Source organism: Leguminivora glycinivorella, chromosome Z, assembly GCF_023078275.1.
Source record: "Leguminivora glycinivorella isolate SPB_JAAS2020 chromosome Z, LegGlyc_1.1, whole genome shotgun sequence".
Lineage (NCBI taxonomy): Eukaryota > Metazoa > Arthropoda > Insecta > Lepidoptera > Tortricidae > Leguminivora > Leguminivora glycinivorella.
This window is the reverse complement of record NC_062998.1, coordinates 43,728,794-43,756,177: the sequence shown is the minus strand read 5'-3', so window position 1 is coordinate 43,756,177 and position 27,384 is coordinate 43,728,794. Positions and strand designations below refer to the sequence as shown.

At 35.6% G+C, this 27,384-nt stretch overlaps 2 protein-coding genes across 3 annotated transcripts in view; one reads left to right on the top strand and one right to left on the bottom strand.

Annotated features, from left to right (window-relative positions):
• The window catches only part of LOC125240991 (glutamate receptor 1-like), a 129,396-nt gene that overhangs the window by 75,835 nt on the left and 26,177 nt on the right, over positions 1-27,384 (bottom strand). The gene's annotated exons all lie outside the window — the stretch shown is intronic.
• Positions 21,838-26,763, top strand: LOC125240992. 2 transcript variants are annotated; one of them, XM_048149240.1, is made up of 4 exons: positions 21,838-22,141; positions 23,983-24,156; positions 26,052-26,201; positions 26,328-26,763. In XM_048149240.1, the coding sequence occupies exons 2-4, from the start codon at positions 24,115-24,117 to the stop codon at positions 26,529-26,531; spliced, it is 396 nt and encodes a 131-aa protein (XP_048005197.1). In that variant the 5' UTR covers positions 21,838-22,141; positions 23,983-24,114; the 3' UTR covers positions 26,532-26,763. The 2 variants fall into 2 exon arrangements, with proteins under 2 accessions (XP_048005197.1, XP_048005199.1); XM_048149242.1 differs by lacking the exon at positions 21,838-22,141 and adding an exon at positions 22,518-22,534.

Here is a 27,384-nt window from a genome sequence, read left to right as displayed (position 1 = left end):
CTTGTTGCTCTAACTGGTAGCTTAATAATGGGCCCATTCCTAACCCAATCTGATCTGAAAAAACAACAGTCTTACTGACTGCTCTAGGGGGCTGTTTAACTACTGCCGCATGCCTAGTTGTGTGTGGCATTTGGCCACAATTACAATGTTTTCCATTTAATAATGCCTTACACCGCTCCTCCAAATTTCTATTTTCTAGCAGCAATTTATTAAAAGCCTGTATGTGCTCCTCAACTTGTTTTTTAGTAGTCTCATACATGGTGGATACTGCCAAAAGCTCATCTTTCAGCCTGTTAATGTCGGCATTTAATTTCAGAAAATTTGATTCCTTGACTTCCAGCTCTGAATGACAGTCTTGAACCCTATTTTTCATAACTGTTAATGTATGTTTTAATTTACTATATTTTTTAATACATGCCTGGCCTTTGATCAGCTTTTGGGTTCTCCTAATATACCTATTAATCTTAATGTACTTTTTTAACTTATTACTACTATTAAAGAATACTATGTGTTTGGAGTCCCTACTCAATTGTGTTTCACCGCTTACCAACTCTTGGTACACATTCTGTAACTGCGAAGCATCATAGTGCTCCCGCTCTTTCCGAAACAAATTAAGTTCCTCATTAGCCGCACCCAGTTCTTCTTCTAACTGTGTGATGCGGGCCAAGGCCACTTCATGTGTCGAAGCGCACTGGTTGAAGGTGTCTATTGTGCCTTGCAAACGGTCCACTTCTCCGCGGGCATCAGTCAGCTGCACATCATTGTCCGCCAGCTCCCTTTTCAATTCTGAGTTTTTGTTGATTACTTTCTGGAGCTCCACTTCGCTTTCCTCCCTTTCCTCCAACAACTGCTTCGACAAGGCCCTCGACTCTTGTAGGTCCTGTGCTGTTGTTTTTAGCTGCATCTCTAGTTGTCGTGCCGTTGCCTTGCGAGTTTCGGTCGCAATATTGGTGTCCATTGTCACTCGTCTGGCTTTCTGAAAGATGTAATAAAAAAGGATGAGTACTTATCTCAACAGAGATTGAAAGATTTGCCAAGATGACGACAGAGATGAGAGCTGTAGGAATGAATAGTGTGCAGTGTGTCAGTAGTCGGCAGTGTCTGTGGCGAATGTGTCTTGTCTCGTCTTGTGCTTCCACTAGTTCGTCAAGCAAAGGGAAACTGCACGGTGCCAATGTTGTTTGTTTGACGTTGCTCACGGCCGCAGCAATGAGCTTTGTTTGAGTGTAGAAATAAATGATAAATAAAACGGAATACTCTCCCCGTTTCAAACGCAGGTTCCAACGGCTGCGATCACTCGTTGACAGTTGGGTAGTCCTGCCTCAAAGTCCAATAAATACTCGGTGTAACGTTGTCAATTTCACCAAAACTGTATCACTGATAATACTTTACTACTTAAATTAACTAACAATGAGTAGAAGTCCTCTTTAAAGCTAAAAATATAATTAAATTTCAATATTTGAAATCAGCTGGTCACAGAGTCAACTTGACAGCTCGGCGACCGTTCGGAAAAAACCCGTGGGTGTCGTAGAAGTCGACTGTGGGATATGGGTTAAATTGTGGCGTAGGCGAGAGGCTGGCAACCTGTCACTGCAATGTCACAATTTTGATTTCTTTCAACCCCTTTTTGCCAAGAGTGGTACTGAAACTTGAGTAGTTCATGTGCTCTGCCTTTATGGGATACAGGCGTGATTATAAATTGTATGTATGTGTGTATGTTTCTTTTTGAAAACTAATCTTGGAGCGGCCGTTCACATAAGACTCTGCATACTATGCTGTTTGCAGTAAACAGATCTTGAAAAAGAATATCACAAATTAAAAACGACATGTATATACTCAAGTGCCAGGAGCAGCTTTTAAACGGTGAGATTTCGGTCGGAAATTATTTACATAAAATAAAATAGTTTAATTTAAATTACAAATGGATCTATGACGAATGACGTGTAGTTAAGAAAAACGAGTAAAGAAAAAAAATTATATTTTATTTTAATAAGAATGTAAAGTTATGTTTTTCCTTACCCATGCGATCTTTTAAATGCTGAAAAATGGTAATTGGTTATTCGTTTAATTTTAACCTATTTACCACTACGTCAGAGTTCGTAAGTCGTGTTTCCCACGCCAAAGTCTTTGTAGCAAAGGACTGAAAATGAACTTTAATTGATGGCACGTAGCTTGCATTTACATTGTTTACGTCGAATTGATATAAAGTAGTTGGCGTGTAGGACACTCGATCCACTGACTTGATATCAAGCCAATGGCGGCGAAAAGCTTCAGGTGTGAACTTGGTTGGCCTGCTGGGAATAATGTACTAACTGACCACCTGGTCGGCTTATCTGGTTGGCCTGCTGGGAATAATGTACTAACTGACCACCTGGTCAGCATGTCTGGTTGGCCTGCTAGGAATAATTTGTACTAACTGACCACCTTGTCGACTTGTCTGGTTGGTCTGCTGGGAATAATGTACTAACTGACCTGGTTGGCAAATAAATTGGAAAATTAGGAAAAAATACTAACTGACCACCTGTTTGGCAAATAAATTAGCTACTTAGGAAAAAAATACTAACTGACCACGTAGTTGCCAGCCTGGTTGTTAGTTAAGAAAAAAAAAGTACCAACGTTACAACCAGGGTGTGGATCAGGAAAGCCTACTACTAACCGACAAACCAGATTAAGGCTTGGGAAAAAAAACTATTAACCGTCCAACTGGGTGAAATGTCTGGTTGACACGTTGGTAATAGAGGAGTCTTCCTGGAGGAATAATCGCCATGCTTGAAAAGTTCACCTGAACTTGGTGAGCAAGAAACTGTTTACCACCAAAAATAAATTAGTAACCAACATCGGCAGCACTTCCGCTCCGTGTCGTATAACAATGCCCCATATTCTGGATATTACTCCTGTGCCTATGCCATCATCCTGGGGTTGGAAGACGTACAATGATAGTTGGGTACAATGGTACTTGGACAATTGCGGTTGTGAAAAAGGCTGCGAAACAATACGCTGTACGTGTACCCTGCGCAAAGCAAATAATGCAATGTAATATTTGCAAAGGCAGCTGCCAAAATAAAAAGTATTTTGCAAAAATTATATTATAAATTATTATTTATTCATTATTTCCTTGTATTTTGATATTATTTTGTATGACTCTTTTATCTTTCAGTATAACCTAGATGAGAAGCAAAAAATAAGTTTTGTATTAATATATGTTTCCGTAGCCCCCTACAGAAGTTGTCGGAGATTATCTCTGGCCTTGAAAAGGAGAAGTGATACAAATGTTACATCACGTGCAAAAACGTCTTTCAAATCCGCGCGCTCCGTTTCAAATGAGTATAGTTCAAAAACTTCTCAACGGATTTTCATGATTCTTATTTTATTATGTAAATAATATTATCAGGTTTAATTTAAATATATACAAATGTGGCCATATCATAGAAAATTTATTGGTAAATTTCACGAGGATGAAAAAAAAAGTTTGAAAATTTCATATTTTTCTTATTATTCGGCCGCCATCTTATTTTTTTATGATTCTAATTTTTTATATTAATAAAAGCTTCAATACGAACTGATAGACACCCCAATTATCAAAATCGGTGCAGCCGTTATAATTCTATATAAATTCTTAAAAATATGAGGCCGCCGTTTTGGAAAATGCCCGCCATCTTGAATTCTAGTGGATGAAAATCGTGTTTCCTCGGATGAAATCATTTGTATTGGTCCCTAGTATCGCTGTGCAAAGTGGCTTGCTTTCTGCATAAAGTGCAGCTTTTGACCATAATTTCGCCGTAAGCCCTATGACTAGTCAGCGTGCCGGCCATCCTAGAGCCGAATATATACCCATACAACCATTTCAGTCGCAAAATCTTCAAATCAGCAACTAACTGTCAAATGTGACATAACGCGTGGTAACGTCGTGCAAACAATGCGACCGTATTGATACAATAACAAAATGTAGTCGTCGTGTGCACTCGTTACGGTAACAAAATGTGTACGAATTTGTGGCTGTCAATGTCACTGTCAGAATGACTTTTAACGACACTTTATTAGTCGACGTTTGCACACATAACGGTAACAACATGTGGACGAATTTGTGGCTGTCATTGTCACTGTCAGAACGGTTTCTGACAGTGATATTGACAGAATTTGTACACACATGTGTAGGTCTGATTACCGAACTGCTCCTAAACCACTGTATCCGCAAATGACAATCTGAAATACGAAGGTTTCTCAAACTGTCTTGTGAAGTTGTGGACTGGTTGCTTTGAATCATTTAAATATGAGCGAATTAAATAATAATAAACGACGACGACCATTTAAGCACTCTTCGACATTTTATAGAAATGTGGGAAAGTTAAGGAAAGTGCAGAATGATAATACAAATAGATAAGCACGTCCCCTTACTGCAAATACCGACTATGTGCAAAAAAGTGATTTTGAGATAATGCGATTTTAATGTTTGAAGGTACGATTTCATATGAAAACATGAAAAAAATTACTATTTGTATACAGCATTCTACAGCCCGTATTGTGTTGTTTAATACTTAATCGTAAACAATATCCAGGCTTGATTTGATTGCCGATAAAACTACGATTTAAAAAAAATAGTAGCAAACTTAGTTGGTTTTTCCTGTAGAAATAAAAATTTGTATATTTCTCTTATTAATACATATAAAGCAGTGTTTCCCTTTGATTAAGCTTTGCTTTTAATACACTTTACTTATGATTTGCAAAAAAAGAAAAAATATACAAAAGTTTTGAACTTATTTCAAAATATATTAAATATTCTCAATGACATAGGCGGTTTTAGTTGCAGGAAATATAGCTGCTCTAATTTTATGTTACAAAACTTCACTTATCATTGTCAATTTAACTGGTACATTTGTAATAAAAAGTTTTTTAACATTACTAACCATTAATAATACTTTATTTATGGTTTTGAAGAGTTATTCTCAAAAAAAAAATTTTGAAAAAAATCCTCTTCAACCGGTTTTAGGAGATTTTTCACAAAATACTTTAACCGATTTCAGTAAAATTTAACAAGAAGTAACGCAATAGCATTCCCTTGAAATCACAAAAAGAATTTTACAAATATGTTAATGCGTTTTTGGGTAATAGCATAATATGCATAGGTACTTACTACATACTAGTTCACTGTCTCAGCAATCCGAAGTCCGCCATAATTTATGTTCGAAATTTCACTATCTACACTGTTACATTTAGTATAGGTAAATAGTTTTTGTACGCTCAATAACCTGAAGTAATAGTTTATTTAAAGTTTTGTAGTATTTACGCCAAAGTCACTAAAATGTAGGCGTAGATGAGGTAATAAGTAAGAAAAAGTAATGTGTAACGGTAATTACATAGCTTTCTGGGGCGATTTAAAGCAATCATGTTTGCAATATTCTTACGCCCCCAGTTACATGCAGTGTTTTTCATCACACTTGCAATAAAAAGATAAAAAAGTATTTATGGTAGTCCAAAATACAAATTTAAACACTCTTTTGGGAAAAAGTTTTTTCTTTTACTCCTGATACGCCTTCGTGCGATTGCACACTTACTGCGCAAGAGTGATAAAAAGTTATTAAACAACATCTTCATCGCTGGTGGAATTCGATACAAACACGTCCGTAACACGGCTGACAATGCTAGACTAACTAGGTATTAAGTGATTGGAAGCACTCATGGTACTATTTAGTTACGATACCTTTGTCAAAAAGTCTGCGTAAGTCCATCTTCTTGAACGCAGAGATAGCTAGTTGTTTATCGAGCTTTAGACCGAGATAGAAATATGATATGATACATTAAGAGGTTTGAGGTGGTTCTACTGAACTGGAGTTTAATTTGTGGCGTTGATTTTCTTGCCTTGTGCTACGTCCAGATCTCGATATGAACTTAAGCCTAGTGACCACTAAGCTCGCCGAGTCGAATCTCATTAATTCGCCTTCTGCATTTCTTATGAAACTACGTCCATTAGCGACGCGTCGAATCGGATTCATCGTTCATTGTAAATGTATGCAGGGCTCGATTCGACGTGCCTCGACTCCACCTAAGTGTCCTCAAGACTTTATTCAGCCTTTGTGACAGAGATTTAATACCTAAAGGGTACCATGAGTGGTTTCAACCACTTAATACTGCAGTTGGTGAAGTGGTACACAGTTGTGACATCTGAAGTCTACTCGTACCGTAGGTATGCTAGTAAGTAAAGTAAAGTTTATTCATTGTTAACTGTGTACATAAGATGGTATGATATACAGGAAATACAGTATCAACAGTGCCCATTTCGAGCGTACAATATTCTTAAAAACTACTGACTATATTAGCTTACTGGCTAACTTATAATTATTACCCGGTATATTTCAGAAAAAACTCATTTAGGTTGTAGAACATCGTATGAAAAACGAAGCTTTATTTAAGACAAACAATGGGTTATAATTATGTATAAAGAAGAGAAATATGCAAACATTTATTTCTACAGGAAAAACCAACTAAGTAGGTATTCGACTGTTTCATTAAATCGTATTTGATCGTCAACTAAATACATTCTGAATATATATACGACAAAGTAGTAAACAAAAAAATATAGGGTTTAAAATGCCATACACATAACGTAAATTTCTTCATGTTTTCATATAAAACGTGCCTTCAAACTTTCAAACCGCATTATCTCAAAATCGCCTATTTACACATAGTCGGTATTTGCAGTAATAGACCGTTATCCTTTCCTTCGTCACATCACATGCAAAACCAATTATAGTCCCTATACAACTTTTTGGTAGAATGAAATTGCTGATGTTTGTAAACAAACATCTTCTGGAAAAACATCTTAAAGACATTTGGTGTATTTAGCCTGGCTTAAAATAAAGAATTTTGTTGATAGTTTTATTTGCAAAAATCAAATATGTACACATTAAACTTTTTTGTAGAACATAAGATGGCTACTTTAACAAAATGTTTAAATGCAAAAAAACACTATACACCATTAAAAGGTTCTACTTGGCGGATAAAGCATAAAAGTTTATATTAAATATTCATATTACATTCTGGCAGTTTATAATGCAACAAATTGACCATTAAGTAACTTTATGCGGAAGCTATCTTTTGAATGCAGCGTCGTATCAATACATGGGTTTTAACATATTGTAGCCCTTGAAAATCTTATTCTATAGGTGCTAAAAACTCGATTTCGTCAAAAAGTCACTTAGTCGGTATTTGCATTAATGGGACGAGCACTTTATAGTTACTTAATGTATTAAATATATAATTTTTAATTCTTATTGATAAAAATGAAGTGTAGTGTTGCTTTACACAATAAAAGTAGGAATCAAATGAAATAGAGTATTTACTGTGATATTAATAGAATTTCTGTTGCGCAATGATAGTTTTTTTTTCAGTACAGATGCTGCATTTTCTAACGCAGTAGTGCGAGCAAATCAAGCAATGATTCATTTCTTGTCTGGTCGAAACTCTTAGCTTAGATTTAGGTACTGAAAATCGTCGTACGATACACGTGCGAAAAGGACATTCACAACTCGTGTCGAAGTAAAACACTCCCTTCGTTCGTGTATTAATTTATCGCTACTCGTATCGATTTTCCTCTTTTCCGCACTCGTATCTACAAGTATTTTGTTTGGGTTACAAAAAAAACACATTATTTACTCTACTACGTTTTATTTATGTCTCTTTAACATTACAAATTTGTAGACACTTATCTATACAAAAATCTTGACTTAAGAAGTACAGATCGCTGAAATTAATGTTGATAGTAATATTAATGACGACTACTTCAACAAGTGTCAATTGTGAAATGCCGCAAAATACTAGTTGCTCTATAGAAGACCATAATAATATGATCCCCGATCCTTTACAACCCAGCAGCTCGGTACGCACGTTACAATTTTTTTTTTAATCTTCTTTAGTGAGGGCAACTGAGTACGACGGCATATTTAATTGTTTATAAAGTTTGAGGATACCTGGTAAAAATTAATATATGAAGCCATTTTGAAAATATAATAAATATTCACTGCTTTCGGTCACGCGTGTACGCTGCGACCATTTTGCGACCGTTTGTCGACCGTTTGGTGACCGTCTGGCGACTGTTTTTTACATGGAATATTACCGTCTTAATCCATATTTTAACAACTTTATTGGTTTTCTAGGCATTATTTTTATTATTTGAGTATAGTATATGCACCGGAGCACTAAAACTTCACCAATCAATATACATAACACGCAAACACCGAGTAGTCAATAATATTATTACTGGTTAAACTGAGGTAAATTGATGGCGCGTTGATAAATTTAGACTTATTTTATGAAATCACTCGAGCAATTTAATTGGCCATGGTAATTAGCCCACATTATATTACAAATGCAAACAATATTTTATCTTTAACAAATTCTTACGCCATTACATTTTAATGTCAAATGATTTTATTTCTTTTTTACTTTGACGTCTCTGACAGTCGCCATTTGAAAAGAATGAAATGAACGAATGATTTTGGGAAAGTAGTCGCCAAACGGTAACAATGTGTGCACGCGTAGTGCACACTTCTGTCACTTCTGTGACCATTTGTGCCTGTTACCAATCGTCCCCATTTGGGTCGCCGCGACTAAACGTCGACCGTACTGCGACTAAGCATTGAGACCCGAAGACCTGTGTGTACACAAAATAGGAGGATTTGCGTAGGAACGGCGACCGATTATGATTATATGGGTAGGTATTAATTTGTGTAGTTTTAAGTTGTACATATATTTAAAACGTTTAGTACAAGTTCTATATTAAGTCAGTGTTAAATATTTAGTTAAGTAGATACAATAAAATGTTAACAAATTTGTATTCTTTAAATAAAAAAAGGTGGCAATTCCCCCTTAAGGTTTGTTTCGCAAAGACTATCAATAAATCTCAGGATCAGACATTAAAACGGCAGGGATAGATCTAAGGGGAAACTGCTTCTCTAACGGGCGGTTTTACGCAGCTCGTTCCAGAGTAAGTTCACCGAGCAGCTTGTCATACTAGCACCGCAAGGCAGAACCAATAATGTAAATTAAAAGGGCTATAGGTACAAAACGGCTGCATACATTATATAAATTAAAAAAAGGTAACTCTTCTGCGTGTGCGAAGCCGCGGGCAAAAACTAGTCAATACTGAACTTTATTTTTACACGGCAATGTAACAAAATAGCCATGGATGGAGGATGCTGTTTGAATTGCACTTTTGTCAACAATGAAACAGCATCGATAAATTTCGTGGCGGCAAATATTGTAACTCGAGCTACAATGGACGACAAAACTTTGATGAATTTAGGTCATTCAAAAGAGTATTAAACATCTAAATTAGTCAAAATGGTTGGTACCATCTTGGATCATCCCATTCGTTTTTAGGGATCCGTACCAAAAAGGTACAAAAGGAACCCTTATGGTGCCGCCAGTACGATAGTACTCTTTATTATACTGTTGTGCCGCTCTGTCCGTCTGTCTGTCTGTCTGTCACATTACTGTTTGTGAAGTCGTCCCATTCTGTTTTAGTCACCTATTCCTCATTGCTTTGTAATCACGTCTAAACGAAAAATTAAGTACTTAATGTCAAATTGAAAAGCTCACCGACTAAGTCAAGTCTATTTTTTTGTAGTAATTGAAGAGCTTAATCTTCTTTACCTACTAAAATATAAAACACACAAAGTGCATATTATTCAGCTCCATGCCTGCAGAGCTTGGTATAATTTAAAGCGATTCGGGGCTTTTTACTAATCAGAGCAAACATAAAAGAATATCCAGTTTCACGTGCCAAGTGACAGCTGGGAGTGTAATATAGTTGAACATGATTGATCGGAGCCGTATTCCTGAAATGAATCCTGCATGCACTTCTGGTGCATGTGTGTGCCGGTGACATGTGACGTCTTGTGAAAATGCGGTCGCGCGTCGCCTTGAATAAATTGAATCCTGATATGATCTCTGCACAGAGTAGAAGGCAACCAGTGAATCTATTACAGTTATTACTTATGCCAAGAAGGACTTACAAGTAATATTACTAGGAGTTAGATAGGAAAGACATATTTATTGGATTTATGAATTTGTTTCGAAAAATATTGACGTATGGTAGGAAACGAAAAATCTACTTTAGTTGTAATGCCAACCCTATTCTTAGTAACTGCCTAACTAACGATCGACGACAAACTTCTTAAAGAACGCTTACTGTAAATAATGTATTGTTTTAATTTTAGGTAGGTACTAATTTTGTCGATTTGATTGATTTGCATTGCATAGGTATTTCCATGTAAAACTAAAAAGGCAGTAAAATAATTTGCCGATAGAAAGACAGACAGACGGGTAAGTATGTATCTATTAGAAAAATCTACTTATTTTCACATTAGGAAACTAAGCAAATGTTGTACAGTACCTACATAATTATTATCTACCTATGTAAACCAATATGTTTAAGGTGGCTCGCTTAGGTTACCCGAAGCTCAGGCTGCGTTAGATGGCGTTAATCTGCAAATTACCAGTTTTATTTTTTTTGTGGAGTCGTACAGGCATTTATATACTTTCAATTATGCTTCGCGAACATTTAATATTAAAATTGACGTATTACAACAAACATTCAACTTCTCATTGTAACGTTAATCCCCTTAATGTAGATAAATTTACTATTTTACACTATTTTTGAGTACCACTCACACATACAAACAGTGTTTTTGTATTCCTTCTAGTCGATAATTTCACGCGGCGACAGCTTGTTTAAATAGCCTTGCGGTAAATACGTGTTATCGCATGATTTGCATGGAAGTACTGGGTTCGAATCCAGGACTTTTTCTCTTTTTTTTTTTAATACTACGTCGGTGGCAAACAAGCATACGGTCCGCCTGATGGAAAGCGGTCACCATAACCTATGGACGCCTGCAACTCAAAGAGTGTCGCATGCGCGTTGCCGCCCCATTAGAAACTTGTACACTCCCCTTTGCTGCGTGTGCACAGCAAAAAGGAGTGTACAAGTTCAAAGGAGGGTTTGGGTTGCCGACGACCCAAAGGACAATAGACGGAACAAATTAGTTCCGTAAGTCCTCCCGTCGTCAGCACCCCACACCCTCGTTGAGCTCTGGCAGCCTTACTCACCGACAGGAACACAACACTATGAGACACTATTTTTTGTTTTATTATTATACATAAATGTATATGTACTCGTACAGTAGTTACTGAGCGTTTTCCACAAAAAAGATTAAAAACCTATTCTCTTACATGGTAATAATTTTTGGGTTCGTCGAACTCAGAATTTCTAACATAATTATCCTAATCTGATATTTTAAAAAATTCCAAAAAAGTATAGATAAATTTTAGTTTCTAAACTACGATTCGAATGTTTTTTTTTTCTAATTGTTTATTTTCGATGGAGCAAGGGTATTCAAATCGCTTTTGATATCTTAAATTAGTAAATGAAAATGCAATAGTTAACTGAGTAACGTAATGCTTTAAAAACTCAAGTGGACTTTTTTTATCTAAGGAGTAATTTCGATAAAATATTATATTTAGCGAGGGTATTAAAAGTTGTGTTTTATATCTCAACTTAATAAATAGAAAATCAAAATGACAATAAAAAAATCAATATGTTCTCTAAGATAAAATTGATACCTTCGGCTCTCCATTCTTGCTCGGTCAATAAAAAATACGAAATTTATATCCAAAAAAATACAAAAAGTTTATAGAATCCTGGGAATCGAACGCACCTTCACGGCGTAACAGACGACTGTTCTCCAACGACGCCATTACATAACACGCTGTTACCGACGAAATTGGGCTATTCATATATAATTATTTAAATATAAATAATAATGTCAAATCCATAGTAATATTACAAATGGGAAAGGGTATGTGTCTGTTTGTTTGTCCGTCTTTCACGGCAAAACCGGAGCGACGAATTGACGTGATTATTTAAGGGGATTTAGTTGAAGGGATGGAGAGTGACATAGGCTACTTTTTGTCTCTTTCTTACGCGAGCGAAGCCGCGGTCAAAAGCTAGTTTATTATAAATGGGAAAAGCTGGTTACTCTATAATCTGAAGTGGAAGAATTCGTTGTTTCACCAAAGAAAATGTGTGTTTGTTTGTTTGTCCGTCTTTCACGGCCAAACGGAGCGACGGATTGACATGTTTTTTAAGTGGAGATAGTTGAAGGGATGGAGAGTGACATATGCTACTTTTGTCTCTTTCTAACGCAAGCGAAGCCGCGGGCAAAAGCTAGTACAGCACGGGTAGCATGGTCGCGCGATAGACGATAAAATATCAGGCCGTCCCTGTCGCACTATTAGTAGGTAAGTGCAATTATAGGGACGGCCAGATGTTTTATCATTTATCGCGCGACCATAATTGCCTGCCTGGACCAGATTATATTGAAGATAATTATTATTTGTAACCATTTAGTTAATATTGTCTTCAGTTACCGCGATAGTTACTCATGAAATAAAAACTATGAAAACTGATTAAATCGCGTATATTCGTAAATTCATCCCGATGTTTCAAACACTTTACAGCGTTCGTGGTCAACGGGTGACTGAGGAAAAATTACAATGTGCAAAAGCTACCCATATTCTTGTATATAACCATTTAGTTGTTGAAGAAAAACATTCACACAACAATAACATAGGTCAACCAGCTCAGTAAATGCAATACTTTACTAATACTATGCCCACACTATGACCTATGTATAATGTATTATACCAGACGTGTAATATTTTATTTTATCAACTAAGGCATAATAAAGGATTGTATTATATTTTTGTATGAAAATAAAAAATAGGAAAGCAATATGGTAATAGTCAAATATTCCATTAAAAAAATAAAAAATACTTAATAAATCCATAAAAGTTCAAATGATTAAAAAAAATTTCGGACTCGAACCCACGATCTTCTGCACTATAGTCGGTCGTTTGACCGAGACGCCATTTCGATTTACATTAGCAGTGTCGAAATACACGATATGTATCTTTGTTGACAAAATTCATCATTATTTCTGAGTCTGCTTGAGTTAACTAAACCAATATCTTTAAATAATTACTTGTCAAGAGCCAAATGTCACTGATGACAATGTCAACTAAAAATGCGCGAAATATGACGGCTCTGTGTCTGTACACAAAATTTGGCACGCACATTTACGTAAATTTAATAAAAAATTCACATGGATTTGTCCATGATTTCTGTATGAAACAATGTATTTCATTCACTACCGCGACGACGGATAATGTATAGTAGATGTAAGCGCATATTTTTATTTAGTTGTAGTGTGCGGTGACTAAATAAATGGTAGATGTTTTTTGTATGGAAAGCGAGCCACCTACGGCTCTGTTAATATAAAATATTTTATCTGTGCATGAACTTAGAGTCTGGACTATCTGTGTTTGAATTCGAAATGGGTTTTATCAGTATACATCGAGCATGACGAAATGTAATATTCATATAATTGAACTTAACCATATCTAGTCGAGATCCAGTATATGACTGTAATACAAGTGAGTACCAAGTGTAATTTATTGACTAATAGTAGGTACGTACCTACTTCATTATATTTGTTCTAAATCCTCTGCACGATCCCGTACACATTCGTCGCTTTTTGACTAAGTTCCTAAACACGCATTTAGTATGTTTAGTGCACTTTCGTCAGTAGTGACGAATATGTACTTAAGTTCAATTTCAGTTTGTTTTTGACACTAGTGACCAAAACGAACTTATAATAAATTTGGGTACATTTTCGTCTGCAACGAAAAATTTCACTTTAACCTTTTCGCCGCCACGTCAAAAAATAAAAAGCGTACCACCTACGCGAACAACCAAATTGCACGTAAATAAAATAACTGACAACTTTGTTTTTATTTTGAATTTTGTGACTAGATATGAAGTCGTGGTGTGTGGGGCACGAAATACTCTGACTTCATATCAAGCCATTGGCGGCGAAAAGGTTAAAGTAGGTACTTTAGCAGGTAGGTAATAGATATACTACTAAAGGTGGTTATTGTAATAAAACACTTTTAAAACAAGGAAAACTAATCATTATTATATCCTTATTATATAATTAATAAAAATAAACATTACTTTTCATTAAACTAAATTAACACTCTCACACTCTGTCATTTTATGGGTAGGTAAGTAGTATACATATATAACAATCACTTTGCTCCACGCCACACCCGTCTTAAGCGAGTCAAGCATGTTTTTATATTAATTTTTCCTTTCAGCAACAATTCAACTAAATGGTTTCTTTTTTTAGTTGTTTCTACATCAACTTTTCTGCTGTTGTCGGTCTTAAGTGAGCCCGATTGTATTTTAATAATTTTGATGTCGTTTATCCTGATTTCGTTATTTATGATATGCATAAGCCTTAATAAACTTGCTTTTTTTGGAATCTTTTTGTTAATCCGGCTATGGAAACCCTCGACTGAGTTGGTTGTCATATGGCGTTCGTTAAAACAGCTGAATGTTTTTATGGAGTCGTTAAATAGCCACTGATCCAGAAAATAATCCATAAACTTTTTTGTTTTGCAATTATTTGGCAACATATCGACTATGGACAACCATCCTACTCCGATCATTTCCTCGGGCAGGTGACATAAAGCTGGACAGCATTTTACAAATGTTTGGTGTTGGTTTTATTAATTTTTAATATTCGAGCTTTCTTTTTAATCGCTTGCGTAAAATTAAAATAGTATCCGGATGTTTTACTGTCTGGATAAATTTTATTATACATCGCGATCTCAAAATCAAGTTTAAAAAGCGATGGGTTCCACAGTGGTAAATTATCTTTTAAAATCATCAATAATTTTTCGTATGTTTTTTGTTTCTTGTCTGGCAAGATTGCATAATGTGATTGCATAGTGCGTGGAATGTGCAAAGTTGTTTGAAGGGGTGTCAACTGACAATTTTGAATGTTCCATCGCCGATAATTATTTTTGCCCTTTGAAATATTCCTCTCGCATTAGGGCTCACAAATATTAACATTCCGTCATCAACTTCATTTAATAGAATTGGCTTAAAATTTTCCGGTATTTCCACTTCTTTCGGAGATGTAAATATAAGTTTTTTAATCTTGTTATGACGTGTTCTTAAATTATATAATCCCGTCTTTTTTTCTTCAAAACACGGTATATTCTGCACAAATTGTGTTCCTTTATCGAGAAGTGGTAGCATGCAGTCTTCAAAAATTTGCTGAATGGGCGTAAGTACTTCCATTACTCTTTTTTTACAAATTTCAAATTGTTTTACGAATTCAACATTTTCAAAATTGGCGGTGCAATCTATTGAATGTTCAGTCTGTCTAATGATTGAATCTCGATTTGAACTCAAAGTAATAGATGCATTACATAAATTTCGCTTTTCGCATCTTCATCTTGTTGTATCGTCTAGATTTTTTCTTGATAAAGTATATCTATGTCCATTAGTAATAACAGAATCTTTGTTTCTTTTACCAGGCGTTATGAAAATTTTCGAACAATCCATTTCTTACAACTACAATTATTATTTGCATTCGCAACAGTAACCGATATTGTAATGACATGCAATAAAAATATTATGACAATTCTATGTCATCATTATTCATTAATCATAATCATAAACAAGAAGTACTTACCTAGATAGCAAGATATAATAGTACATTGTGCAACAAGGGGAAGAAGTTGAATATTACTAACGAAAGTAAGTTAAATCGCGACGGCTCGCCGGAGCGATTTAAAGACTCGAGTTACTAATATTCATACTCCCCGAGTTACACATAATGTTTTTCATCACACTCGCAATGTAAAAAATATGTAAATAGATGTAAAAAAGTTAAGTACGGTATAAGAAATTTCATTATTCCCTTGGGAGAACGATTTTTCTATAACTCACGCTCCACCTGCGTGCAATAGCACATTTAAAGTGCGGGTGTGATGAAAAATCTATTTCTAGCCATGATTGAAGTGGAGTAAGGTTGAATAAGAAATTATCAATATGACATGTGTATGTCAACGTACGATTCAAACCAATGATAGAAGTGCGAACTTAGTCGATAATTCTGAAAAATGTCAGGACAAATCAATTTTAACCGAAATGGTATTTTACGGACGCCAGAAATTGAGGGGGCCTGTGTATTTCCCGGATGCCCCCGATAAGATTTCGGGGAAGTTTCTAATGTAACAAAGATAAACTTTCTGTGTAGGCTTAATTTTTTAATATCACGTGGAACACGTGTGTGCAGGCATCATTGCACAGCTGGTGGGGAAGAATGGAGCGAGTTAATTGAGTCCCCAGCAATTCCACGGAATTTAGCACCAGCCACGCAGAGACGATCGCCGACCTTCTTAGATTTGCCTTAAATAGGATTGAAGGTGTGGTGTCGTTAATGCTTTCAAATGTTGTGGAGCGTTACTCTTTTTAGTATGTTATGGGTAATAAATTTATTTAATGAAAAGTGATGTTTATTAGTTTTAAAAGTGTTTCATTAGAATAACCACGTGATGCTCCCCAGCAACCCCACATTGCGTTTTGGCATTTTTATTATAAGAGGATTTAGTACACAATAGGTACTGAAATTGTACTTAATTAAAAAAAAAAAGTACCTCAACAGATTGGGAGCAAAAGCCGAGTATATACGTGTTGCCATCTTGTTTTTGAGTTCTGAAACTAACCAAGTAATAACATAACATTTTATGTATTTTTTTCCGCTAATGTAGAAACCAAAACAATGATGAATAAAATCAATGAGTACCTACGATGACCTACGCCGATTACCTTCCTGCACGTTTATTTACACAATTTATTGAATATTATATTTTTATTTTTATCGGAGGTTTCAATACAAATCGATTGATACCCCAATCATTGAAATTGGTGCAGCCATTTTGACTTTAGAGTCTATACTTTTAAGATTAATGCAGCCACCATCTTGGAAAATGTCCGCCATTTTGAATTCGTGGATAAAAATTATGTCTCCTCGAAATAAATCATTTGTATTGGTCCCTAGTATCACTGTGCAAAGTGGCTTGCTTTCTGCATACAGTGCAGCTTTAGACCATAATATCGCCGTAAGCTCTATACCCATACAGTTGTCTACTTAAATAGGTAGGTAGCTACCACAAACTTTTCCTTAAGAGCCAATATTGTTATAAACTTCGGATCCTAATATAATAAAAAATGTCAAAACGCAATGGGGTTGCTGGGGAGCATCACATCAATAACCACCTTTACTAAGTATAGTATCTGTCTAAAATCGAAAATGTACCCAAATTTATTATAAGTTCGTTTTGGTCACTAGTGTCAAAAAAAAACTGAAAATGAACTTAAGTACATATTCGTCACTACTGACGAAAGTGCACTAAACATACATAAATGCGTTTTTAGGAACTTAGTCAAAAAGTGACGAATGTGTACGGGATCCTCTGCACGATAACGGATGGATGGATTACGACGGAATTTTGCCATCCTATCAAACTGCAGGAATGAAATTCTAGAAGGAAAAAAACTGTACAATAATTTATGCAAATTTAGGAAAAGATTGCGTAATATTAATATACTTTTTAGGGTTTTGTATCGACATATTGCCATTATATTGCCTTAAAATATTGCCGGCACCTTAGGTTTTATTTGTTCTATAGGTAACTTTTAAGTAATAAAGTATTGAGGTCGTTTGGAGACCTGACAATTTTTCAAAAATGTTTAAAAATCTAAAAATGTAATCAACAGACAATGATTAGGTGCAGTTTGGAGAATCAAAGCACTACAATTGTGCCAGAGATCATAAAAAGTTACGTTCGAATGGTAAATGTGCGGCGATAATCGAGTAAAGCCCCTGTCACATTTTACCATATTTGGTGCATCGGAATGGCCTGCATAAACTGCCGTGACAATTTTTTTATTGCCTAACTGAATAACTAAAACGGGTTGACGCATACGTGATTTTTGGGAACTAGGATTTTTTTTTAAATAATTGTGGGTATGTATGAATTAAACATCCAATTTGTTTATGTTACGAATAAATCTAAGGTAGATTCTTTTTTTTCACAACTCTTATTGTGATATTTACACAGAATGAGAACTGGGTAATTAATATGGATAAATTATACTATAGTGGTACCTTTAAGAAGCTTATGGGCTCAAGTGTAGGATATGCAGGAAGTAACCATTAGGTCCGTCTAGGTGATTTAAATGAAAGTGCGTGAGCCTAGAAGATGATCTTCGTATTGGGCGACCAGTTACACTGCTGTTGAAAATGAATTTAATGAATGAAATGAGTGAAACAATAGAAGATAGCTCAAATCGACGGCATTAGTCAGGAGTGGGCAAACGAAACAACTCATGGATATTTTAATAAATAATGTCAGTACCCGACGTGGCCCCAAAATGCAAACCGCGTTAGACAAGGACAGAGTTGTTATATGTGGTCAAGAACGTTAAGACATCGCGGACAAGATAAATAAATTGTTTCCAAGATTCTGACTTCATGATTGTGACTAGGATTGACTCAATAATGGAAAATGTGCAAAATGCTGCTTCGCTGGTTTTAAACGCTCGCCGCTGTTCAAGATGCGTATTTTCGACTAACTTAAAAGAAATTATTAATTCTACGTAATGTATATAAAAACTATCACAATTTATGTAGGTAGATAACTACGCAGTTTTTGGCAGCTGAGAGACATAAAGGGTAACCTCAACAGGCGATTATGATTTTAGACATGACCATAAAAGACTTCAACGCCAGCGACTAACCGCTTTATTGCTAAGATATTATAGCTTTCTGTAGGTATTCTTTTCCTGTTCGTATTCCAAAAAAAGACGTCAAGGGCAAATATTGTTACCTAAAAATAAGATAATAGATGACTTGACAAGATGACAATATTTTGACAATAAACGGAAAGATAATTATTTTTAAAATCGGGACTTAACCCTTTACCAGGCGAAGGTATGTATTCCTCCCACACCTTATATCAGTTACCGTAGTCAGGTTTTAACTCCAAACCTCCTACAAAATATTTTGTGAATCCCTGAAATAGTACATTTCGATACAAGTGCATAAAAAAGGAAGTTCGAAACGAGTGGCGATAAATTAAAACACGACCGAAGGGAGTGTTTTAAATCGACACGAGTTACGAATTCCCTTTTCGCACGTGTATCGAACGACGTTTTTCGGTACAGATGAGCCTCCGAAGTTTTCACCTGGCATATAATGAACCACTTCTGAGTGCGTAAAAAAAACACCATCTGTACTGAAAATAGTATTTTATGGTCTACATTCACAACACGCTTCTAAATCGCGTAATATACACAGATAGAAAATATCTCTTCAACCAAAGAAACCTATTTGAACCAAGAGATATCCAGTTTCCCATATCAGGAAGATTTTAATTACTTGATATAAAACATAAAATGTCTCGATGTTTATTACTTGCACTAACCATTTTATATCTTAACATGATTAGCAAAACAATCTTTTTTTAAAAACTTAATCATTTATTCCAAGAGCGTAAACGTTTTGTTCAGTGATAATTATTACTCAGAAGCAAATCAGCAAGTTCTTAAAAACAAGTATAATATTTCTTGGTTCTAAGTAATAAAATTGTTGTATTAAGAGTTATGACGGTTTTCGGTTAAGAGTTATGCATAATTAAAGTAAAAGTTAATGTTTCTTGGGGTGAAACAATTAGTTACTTACACCAAATATACACATTTTTCATTTTAAAAGTTCTGACGGTATTAGATGAAGATTTACATGTTTGAAGTTAGATTTAATGTTTCTTGGGGTGAAACAGTAAGTATCTTAAACCAAATATACTTACTTCTTGGATGTAATTTATCTTATTTCATTTAAAATATATAATTTCTTGAAATGAAATTTTATATTTCTTAGATTGAGTAAATAATGTTTGTAGCGGGGGTGCGCGCGGGGAGAGAAGGGAAAGCCGAAATGACGTGAGAGGTGTGTATTATGTTCAATAACCCGTACGTTACAAGCTTATAACTCAGAACGAAGACGAGTTCCCCAGCCAGTTAGAGAGAGAGAGAGAACTGGAGCGGAAGCACGTTTAGGATAGTCCTCAATAATAGCGCGTAGTTCCCAGAGGGAAGCAGGGGGCTATTATGTCGGAATTTGTATTCCTATGATTCGATACATATCAAGTTCCAACCGGCGAGCCTAACCAAATCGGGAAAAATCTTAACACCGCGATGTACGAATTCTATGGGCTGGGGTCAGCGCCATCTAGCGGGTTTTTTGGTAACTAAACCGGTGTCGCCGCTCGGCGCGCGAACTAAATCTTGAAGCAAAACTTTATTATTTTTCGATCTAAACGTGTTGATTCTCAAATGGAACTTGTAGGCATTAAATCAAGAATTTGTGATATGAAGCCAAGAATGTAATAAATCTTGACCTAAGTCCGTGTTGATTTTTTATTTAAAACCTGCTCGAATTATGAATGAAGTCTATAAGCATCAAACCAAGAATTATTATAATCAAGCCAAGATTGTTCTAAATCTTGAAGTAAAACCTTGATATTTTTTGATTTGAACTTGTTGATTCTCAAATGGAGCTTGTAGACATTAAATCAAGAATTTGTGACACAAAGCCAAGAACTTAATAAATCTTGACATAAATCTGTGTTTATTTTTGTTTTAAGTTATTCTGGAACTTTGAATGGAGTTGCAAAGCATCAAATCAAGAACTATTAAAATCAAGCCAAGATTGAACTAAATCTTGACGTAAAACCGTGTATTTTTTTATTTAAACTTTTATGTCTTGACTGTAGAACGTAAAAGTTAAATTAAGAAATTATGATTTCCTATTAAAAACGCAGAATTCTTGTAGTTAAATTGTGGTGAATCTTCTTTTAACAGGTTTTTATTTTTGCTTTGATAAAGGTTACTTGAACCAAAGACGTTTTTTAAGAACTAGCATATTCATACTAAAACGGTGTAATATTTTGTTGCAAATAAATACTTCTTTGATTCAAATCTGTCCTATTTGTACCAAATGTATATAAAGTTACGACTGAACAATTTTGATTCTTCTTTGAAAAAGGAATATCCCTTTAGGTTAAGACCATGTTATTAGATGAAGAATTATATTATTCCTTTTAAATAACAGTGTTTGAGAGAGTTTTCCGTCTTAAATTAAAATATCTTTTCTATCTGTGTATCTTTGGCAGTCGTTTAAATTCACTTGAACGCTAATTTCAGTAAACTACGGAGAAATTCGAACACTTTCCTTAATTTCTATGAAACAGAAGTACATAGGTCGAACAATTTTTTGACATTTTGTAGATTTTGAGTGTTGAAAGGTAATGTAATCGTAAACATTGCTAAATATTTACGCATTATTGTGTATGACCAGAATTAGGATGTGGGTTGACATTATCCCATGGCCTTATTAGAGTTTAACTGAGTGGGAGCTATTCTTCCCATGGCCCAGTAAATTGTCTTGTCATGTCATAAAAACTCACGTTAGTAATAAAACTGTTTTTGTGTTCAACCTAGAGTGAATTCATGTACCTAGCTATAAAATCTCCTTTTAAAGACTTTCCCTGAAAAATTTCTTCTTGAAGATAGTATCATAAAATTTAATAATTGTGTTGCTTTTAACCAAAAAATAATGAGGTAAGTATTTATCCCATTGCCTGTCTAGGTGTGAGACTGTGTTATATATATATATATATATATATATATATATATATATTGTCCTCCTTTCGGCCGTTGTTGATCAGGCTAAAATCCGCATCAATTGTTGATCTGCCTTTACGGGCCTGTTACTAAGGAAGTTTTGATTTTATCGTGCTAATATTAGTATATATCAATTCTCCTCCTTGCGACGCTGTGCCTAAGTGTGCCACAAAGCCTCTAACTCGTCACGCACTGGCACGGCGGTTGTTGATCTTGTAACCGCCTTTTTTTTTACACATAATAATACTTTGTTGATCAATGTAAACATTTCTTGATCAACATTTACTGCGGAATCTAGTATTTTTAAAACGGCGCGGCGCAACGGCAACGTCGCAAAAATGAAACGGAAGTATATTGAAGTGCGATGGGGCTACGTACGCAAGTTTACTGCGCTTTCTGACTTGGTCTGTCATTAGTCTATTTTCGTGCAGTGGATATGTTTTGCAGTTGGATTTGGGTTGGTTAGAAAAATGGAAGACACAACAAGTAAGTAATTTTAATTTGAATTAAAGTACTATACATATTTTATTGAATGTTAGCTTTATTTTTAACCGACTTCAAAAAAGGAGGAGGTTCTCAATTCGACTGAATGTTTTTATTTTTTATTTTTTTTTGTATGTATGTTATTCGATATCTCCGAGAATCATGGACCGATTTTCAAAATTTATTTTTCATTCGATCAGGTATAACCCCGAGATGGTCCCATTGGCACCAAGTCGAGGTCTGATGATGGGATCTTGGAGAAATCGAGGGAACTCTTCAAATGTTATAGGCACATGTAATGTTTTTAGTGTATTTTTCAAAGGTACACCAGTATTTACGCCTGATGGTGATAACTTTATGTGGCTGAGCTGATGATGGAAGGTCAACTCCTCAATGGTTAGGAGTTAAAGGATAATTCTTTCACTACTGTACATATATTCGGACTGATACATAGAATATCAATAGGAACCACTAAAAATCAACAAATAAATAAACTTTTTAACAAAAAATAAAACCGCCTTCAAAAATAAGCGCGTTACAAAACACGGAGAAACTAAAAAGCAAAAAATAATAAACCTTTGAATTCCGATTTCTTATCGGATTGCAATAATCTAAACATCCAAATTATAAACAAATCAAATATTTTTGGAGTCGGTGCCAGCCTGCGTATGGTTGGGTGGTGCAAACAGGAAATAGCAAGGCGATGAACAGGTCTGGTACCGACTACAAAAATAATTGATTTGTTTATAATTTGGATGTTTAGATTATTGCAATCCGATAAGAAATCTGAATTCAAAGTTTATTATTTTTTGCTTTTTAGTTTCTCCGTGTTTTGTAACGCGCTTATTTTTGAAGGCGGTTTTATTTTTTGTTAAAAAGTTTATTTTCGTAATTTACGAATACAACTAATAAGTAATAACAAACATGCGTTACCGAGCGTGTGTCGGTGTTCGACGCACATCAAACGAGCCAAATAAGTAACTATTAAGTAAACAAATACGCATTAATATTGTATTGTATACCTATTTACTTATACAAACGTATTTTTACAAGCTTTTTTTTATTTTCTCCTGTTCGTTATATGTCTGTCTGTAAGTAATCAAATCTTGCAATTTAAATTTGATACACTTCGAAATTTGACTGAACTTTGAAATTTTGTATGCATGTATAACTTGGATGACAATGCAATATTATTATGACAAAGAGCTGATCTGATGATGGAGCTGAAAGGTGACCATAGGAACTCTGTGATGAAACAACCAAACACCGTCGTGTTTGGGTTTTTTAGAATTGCCTCAATTATTATAAGTTGACCATGGGAAGGAAAGTACAGTCAGCCAAAAAGCTTGTGTCAAAAATGAAATTTCTGTTAAAAAGCTTACTTAATGTCTAATTTTTAACCCCCGACGCAAAAACAACGGTTTGTTATAAGTGTGACGTGTCTGACTGTCTGTCTGTCTGTCTGTCTGTTTGTCTGTCTGTCTGTCTGTGGCATCGTAGCTCCTGAACGGATGAACCGATTTAGATTTCGTTTTTTTTTTGTTTGAAAGCTGAGTTAGTCGGGAGTATTCTTAGCCATGTTTCATGAAAATCGGTCCACTATGTCGCGGTCGGGGGTTTTTTCAAATTTTTAATTTTGTGGTTATAATCGCTGTTGCTTTATAATCCTCTTCACAATCGATTCGAGGTTAAAGATAGGCTTAAGTTTTTGCACCTTTATGTAATGGAATAAGATGAAAAAATATAAACATTTATCTTTGATCAAAAATATGTAGGTACCATGTACACTGCCTATTCGCAATTTCCGACTTATTAAACAGACTAAAACCATTCACTTTTTCTAGGTGCCTGTTCAAATACCAGGATTATGTCACCAATATTAGACCCTGATTCACTATCTGAAACATCTTCGATAGTGCCAATTGCGAAGGAAATTAAAATAAGTACCTAATATAGATATACTACGTGATTACGCAATGATTCGGGATTCTGAATCTGAAACTGATGTCGATATGCAGGTGGGTACTACCTATTTATGCTAAGTAACCTCTTAAAAGTAGGCACAATGCTATGTACAGTTAGTTTGAAGACTAACAATTTTAAAGTCAACAAAAATGCACGCGTTACTTATTAGACAACTGGCGATGGCGCCAAAAGTTTTGTATGGTGCCATTTGCCTACTTGGCTTGGACTAACAATTTTAAACCCGACTTAAATGCGCGCTACTTGGTTCGGGAGAATAGATCACAGGCACTGTAAAGCCTGGCAGGCCTATGCAGTTAGGCATCAGGGTCTGTGAAATGCGTAATGTTGGCGCGTGAGCGGCGGCGGTGCTGCGCTGCTTCTGTGATTGACTTCGTTTTTATGTTTTCAGTTACTTGTTGAGCTTATATTATTGTCATTATTGAGTGATTAGATAAATAAGTTAAATAAATGTTACAATTGAAGAATGACGTTTTTATTAACGGGGAAAGGGTACGTCAAAGTTGGTATTTTTACCAAAACCAACGCCTGACTTGACTTCCTGGATATTTCTTATATAATTAAGTCACACAAAATACAGTCTCAAAGATCGATGCACAAAACACATTCGTTGTACTTACAGTCTTCATCAGATATATCAGGCCCCGTAGCCAAATGGCATTTCTCCGACGCCAAACGAAAACGAAACGTAGTCCGGCTCTGTCTCGCCAATATGCAAGAGCGATAGGGATAGATATCTACTAGCGTTTCGTTTCGTGAGCGTTTCGTAAGCGTTTGTGCCATTCGGCTACGCAACCAGAGATGCAAAGGCCCTCACAAGACTCTAAGGCAGCGTCCACGCTCATGAGACGCATGTCTTGCGACGCGGAACGGACGTCTCCGCCACGCCGCCCGAATGTAATTCAAAAAACGTCTCCTCAGTGCATTTTGTATAGGAAGGACGTAAGACGCGCCCCAGGCGGCGTGGCGGCGGCCTGGCGTGCGCCGCACCGCCGCAAGACTTGCGTTTCATGAGTGTGAATGGTCCCTAACGCCTTGGTAATAGAGGCGTGTTCAGATATTTGTGAGCGCCTTCACAGCTCTGATATATCTGATGGCGACTGTAGGTTATTCTCATACAATAAATTATATTGTTAGTGCTAGGCTTGTATTGTAGGTACATACATATTGTACTTGTAGCATACCTACTGTGTACTTGGTTAAACTAGCCAGTCCACACTAACACCGGTTGGTGCACATTACACATTATGAAGAGAAAAAATTAAGTAATTATAATGAATAACAAAACGATTTTTAGGGTTCTATACCTACCAAAGGGTAAAACGGGAATCTATTACTAACACTACGCAGTCCGTCCGTCTGTCACTAGGCTGTTGTATCTCATGATCCATGATAATTAGTCAGTTGAAATGTTCACAGATGATGTACTTCTGTTGCTGCTAAAACAACAAGTACTAAACAGATAATAAAATCAATATTTAAGGGGGTTCCATAAAAAAACCATTTGTTTTTTTCGCTGTACTGAAAACATAAGAAAATTTATAATTAAAGGGTCTTCCATACAATAAACATAATTTTATTGCCGTTTTTGTAGATAATGGCACGCAACTCTTCGTGCGCGAGTCCGACTCGCACTTGGCCGGTTTTATTTTTATTATTGTGGCTCAGAAATACGAAGCTATATCTTTAGGCTAGCCTTTTTAGGCAACCCTAGGCACGCCACGTAAATATTAACATAATGTTCGATTTCGGTTCGATTCGGATTCGAACTGAGGAGCTTCAGCTTCATAGGCAGCGTCACTACCCACTAAGCTAACCGGTCGTCTAACCCAATTGTTCTTTACTCGTTCATATATCGGACGCTCTCTCTGTCGGTTCATACTTAAAATCCAGCGGGAGAACAACAATTTTAATGTAGTTTCTTTTACAGGCAAGTTCGCAAAATGAGAGCAACGTAAATATAATCTCTAATATAAAGATTTCAGGATTATCAATATTTCTAAATTTAGGCGAAGTTTCTGACAATGAAGTAGTCTCCATATCAGATTTAAATTCAATCGACCATGTGCGCCTTGACCAGGTAAAAAATATTTTATTATTAGGTATTACCTAATCCTAGACATAACATGGCATAGCAATAAAAAGTCTAGTAATTTAAAAGTGTACTAATACCTACATAGTAATAAATGGTGATTTTGATTTTCAGGGGACAGAGGATTATCCGGAATTATTAAACAAAGAGAAGAAACCAAGAAAAAAGCGAAGAAGGGCATGTCGCAACTTAACTTTAACCCAAAACCTCGATTCCGAAACTGATACACAAGATTTTTCTCCCAGTGATGGCTCAGATTTTGCCCCGGATTCAGCCAGTCGATTTAGTGATGACTCAATGCAATTTACTATTACTTAGCAATATGCATTTGTATGAGAACAACTCCTCGAACTGCTGCATGACACTTGCAGTCGAGGGTACCTTGCAAATGCATACTGTTGAGTGACACCGTCTGCCGTTCCCGCCTGCCGCTGCCATTGCTGTCTTATGTGTTTAAACGTGTTATGCTTAAGTCCATGTAACTACCACTATCCACCGCCCTACTCGGCTGTCAATGTTGGTATAATTAAGACCTCAGATTACGACAAAGTTTTTTGTCACTCGGAATGCTTGCATGTCACTCGGAATGCGTTAGCAGTGGACTAAAGCAAAACACTTCAACATCTACAATGGTAACGATATGGCGGTTAAAAACTCTATTTTTACATTTTTCTGTGAAAAGGGTGTCTTATTCATCTACATAGTGAAATAATAAAAAGCACTTTTAAAATTGTGTCGCTAACTTCAAACTCGGGTAAATCCATTCTGCTTTAAGGTTGATTATGTATAAAAATATTTATATAGGTACCTAATCTGAAAAAGAATCAACCTTATTATAGCAGAATGGATTTACCAAAGTTTGAAGTTAAGCGACACAATTCTCATCCATTCCCTACTAGTAATAAATAAATACATCTCTGAATAAATATTGGGTTATACTTACGTTTGTAATCAATAAAATTGTCTCGGTTGAATTGAAATTCTAATAAATTAGTAAACAATGAGTAACAAAATTTGTTTTATTAACCAAGGGCCCATTTCTCGAAGCTACAAGTTACAATTTACAAACGGTTGTCAATGTCTAACATGACAAGTTGGAAAGAGATCCGACTTCCGCTTGTAAGCTTGTAACGTGTAACTTTCTGTTTTGAGAAATGGGCCCCAGTGGTCT

Bases quoted from the DNA above. Each gene is read 5' to 3' on its own strand.
- LOC125240992 (XM_048149240.1), top strand. From the start codon at position 24,115: ATGATTCGGGATTCTGAATCTGAAACTGATGTCGATATGCAG. The intron at 24,157-26,051 runs GTGGGTACTACC...TTTCTTTTACAG, and splicing joins AAACTGATGTCGATATGCAG to GCAAGTTCGCAAAATGAGAG. The intron at 26,202-26,327 runs GTAAAAAATATT...TTTGATTTTCAG, and splicing joins ACCATGTGCGCCTTGACCAG to GGGACAGAGGATTATCCGGA.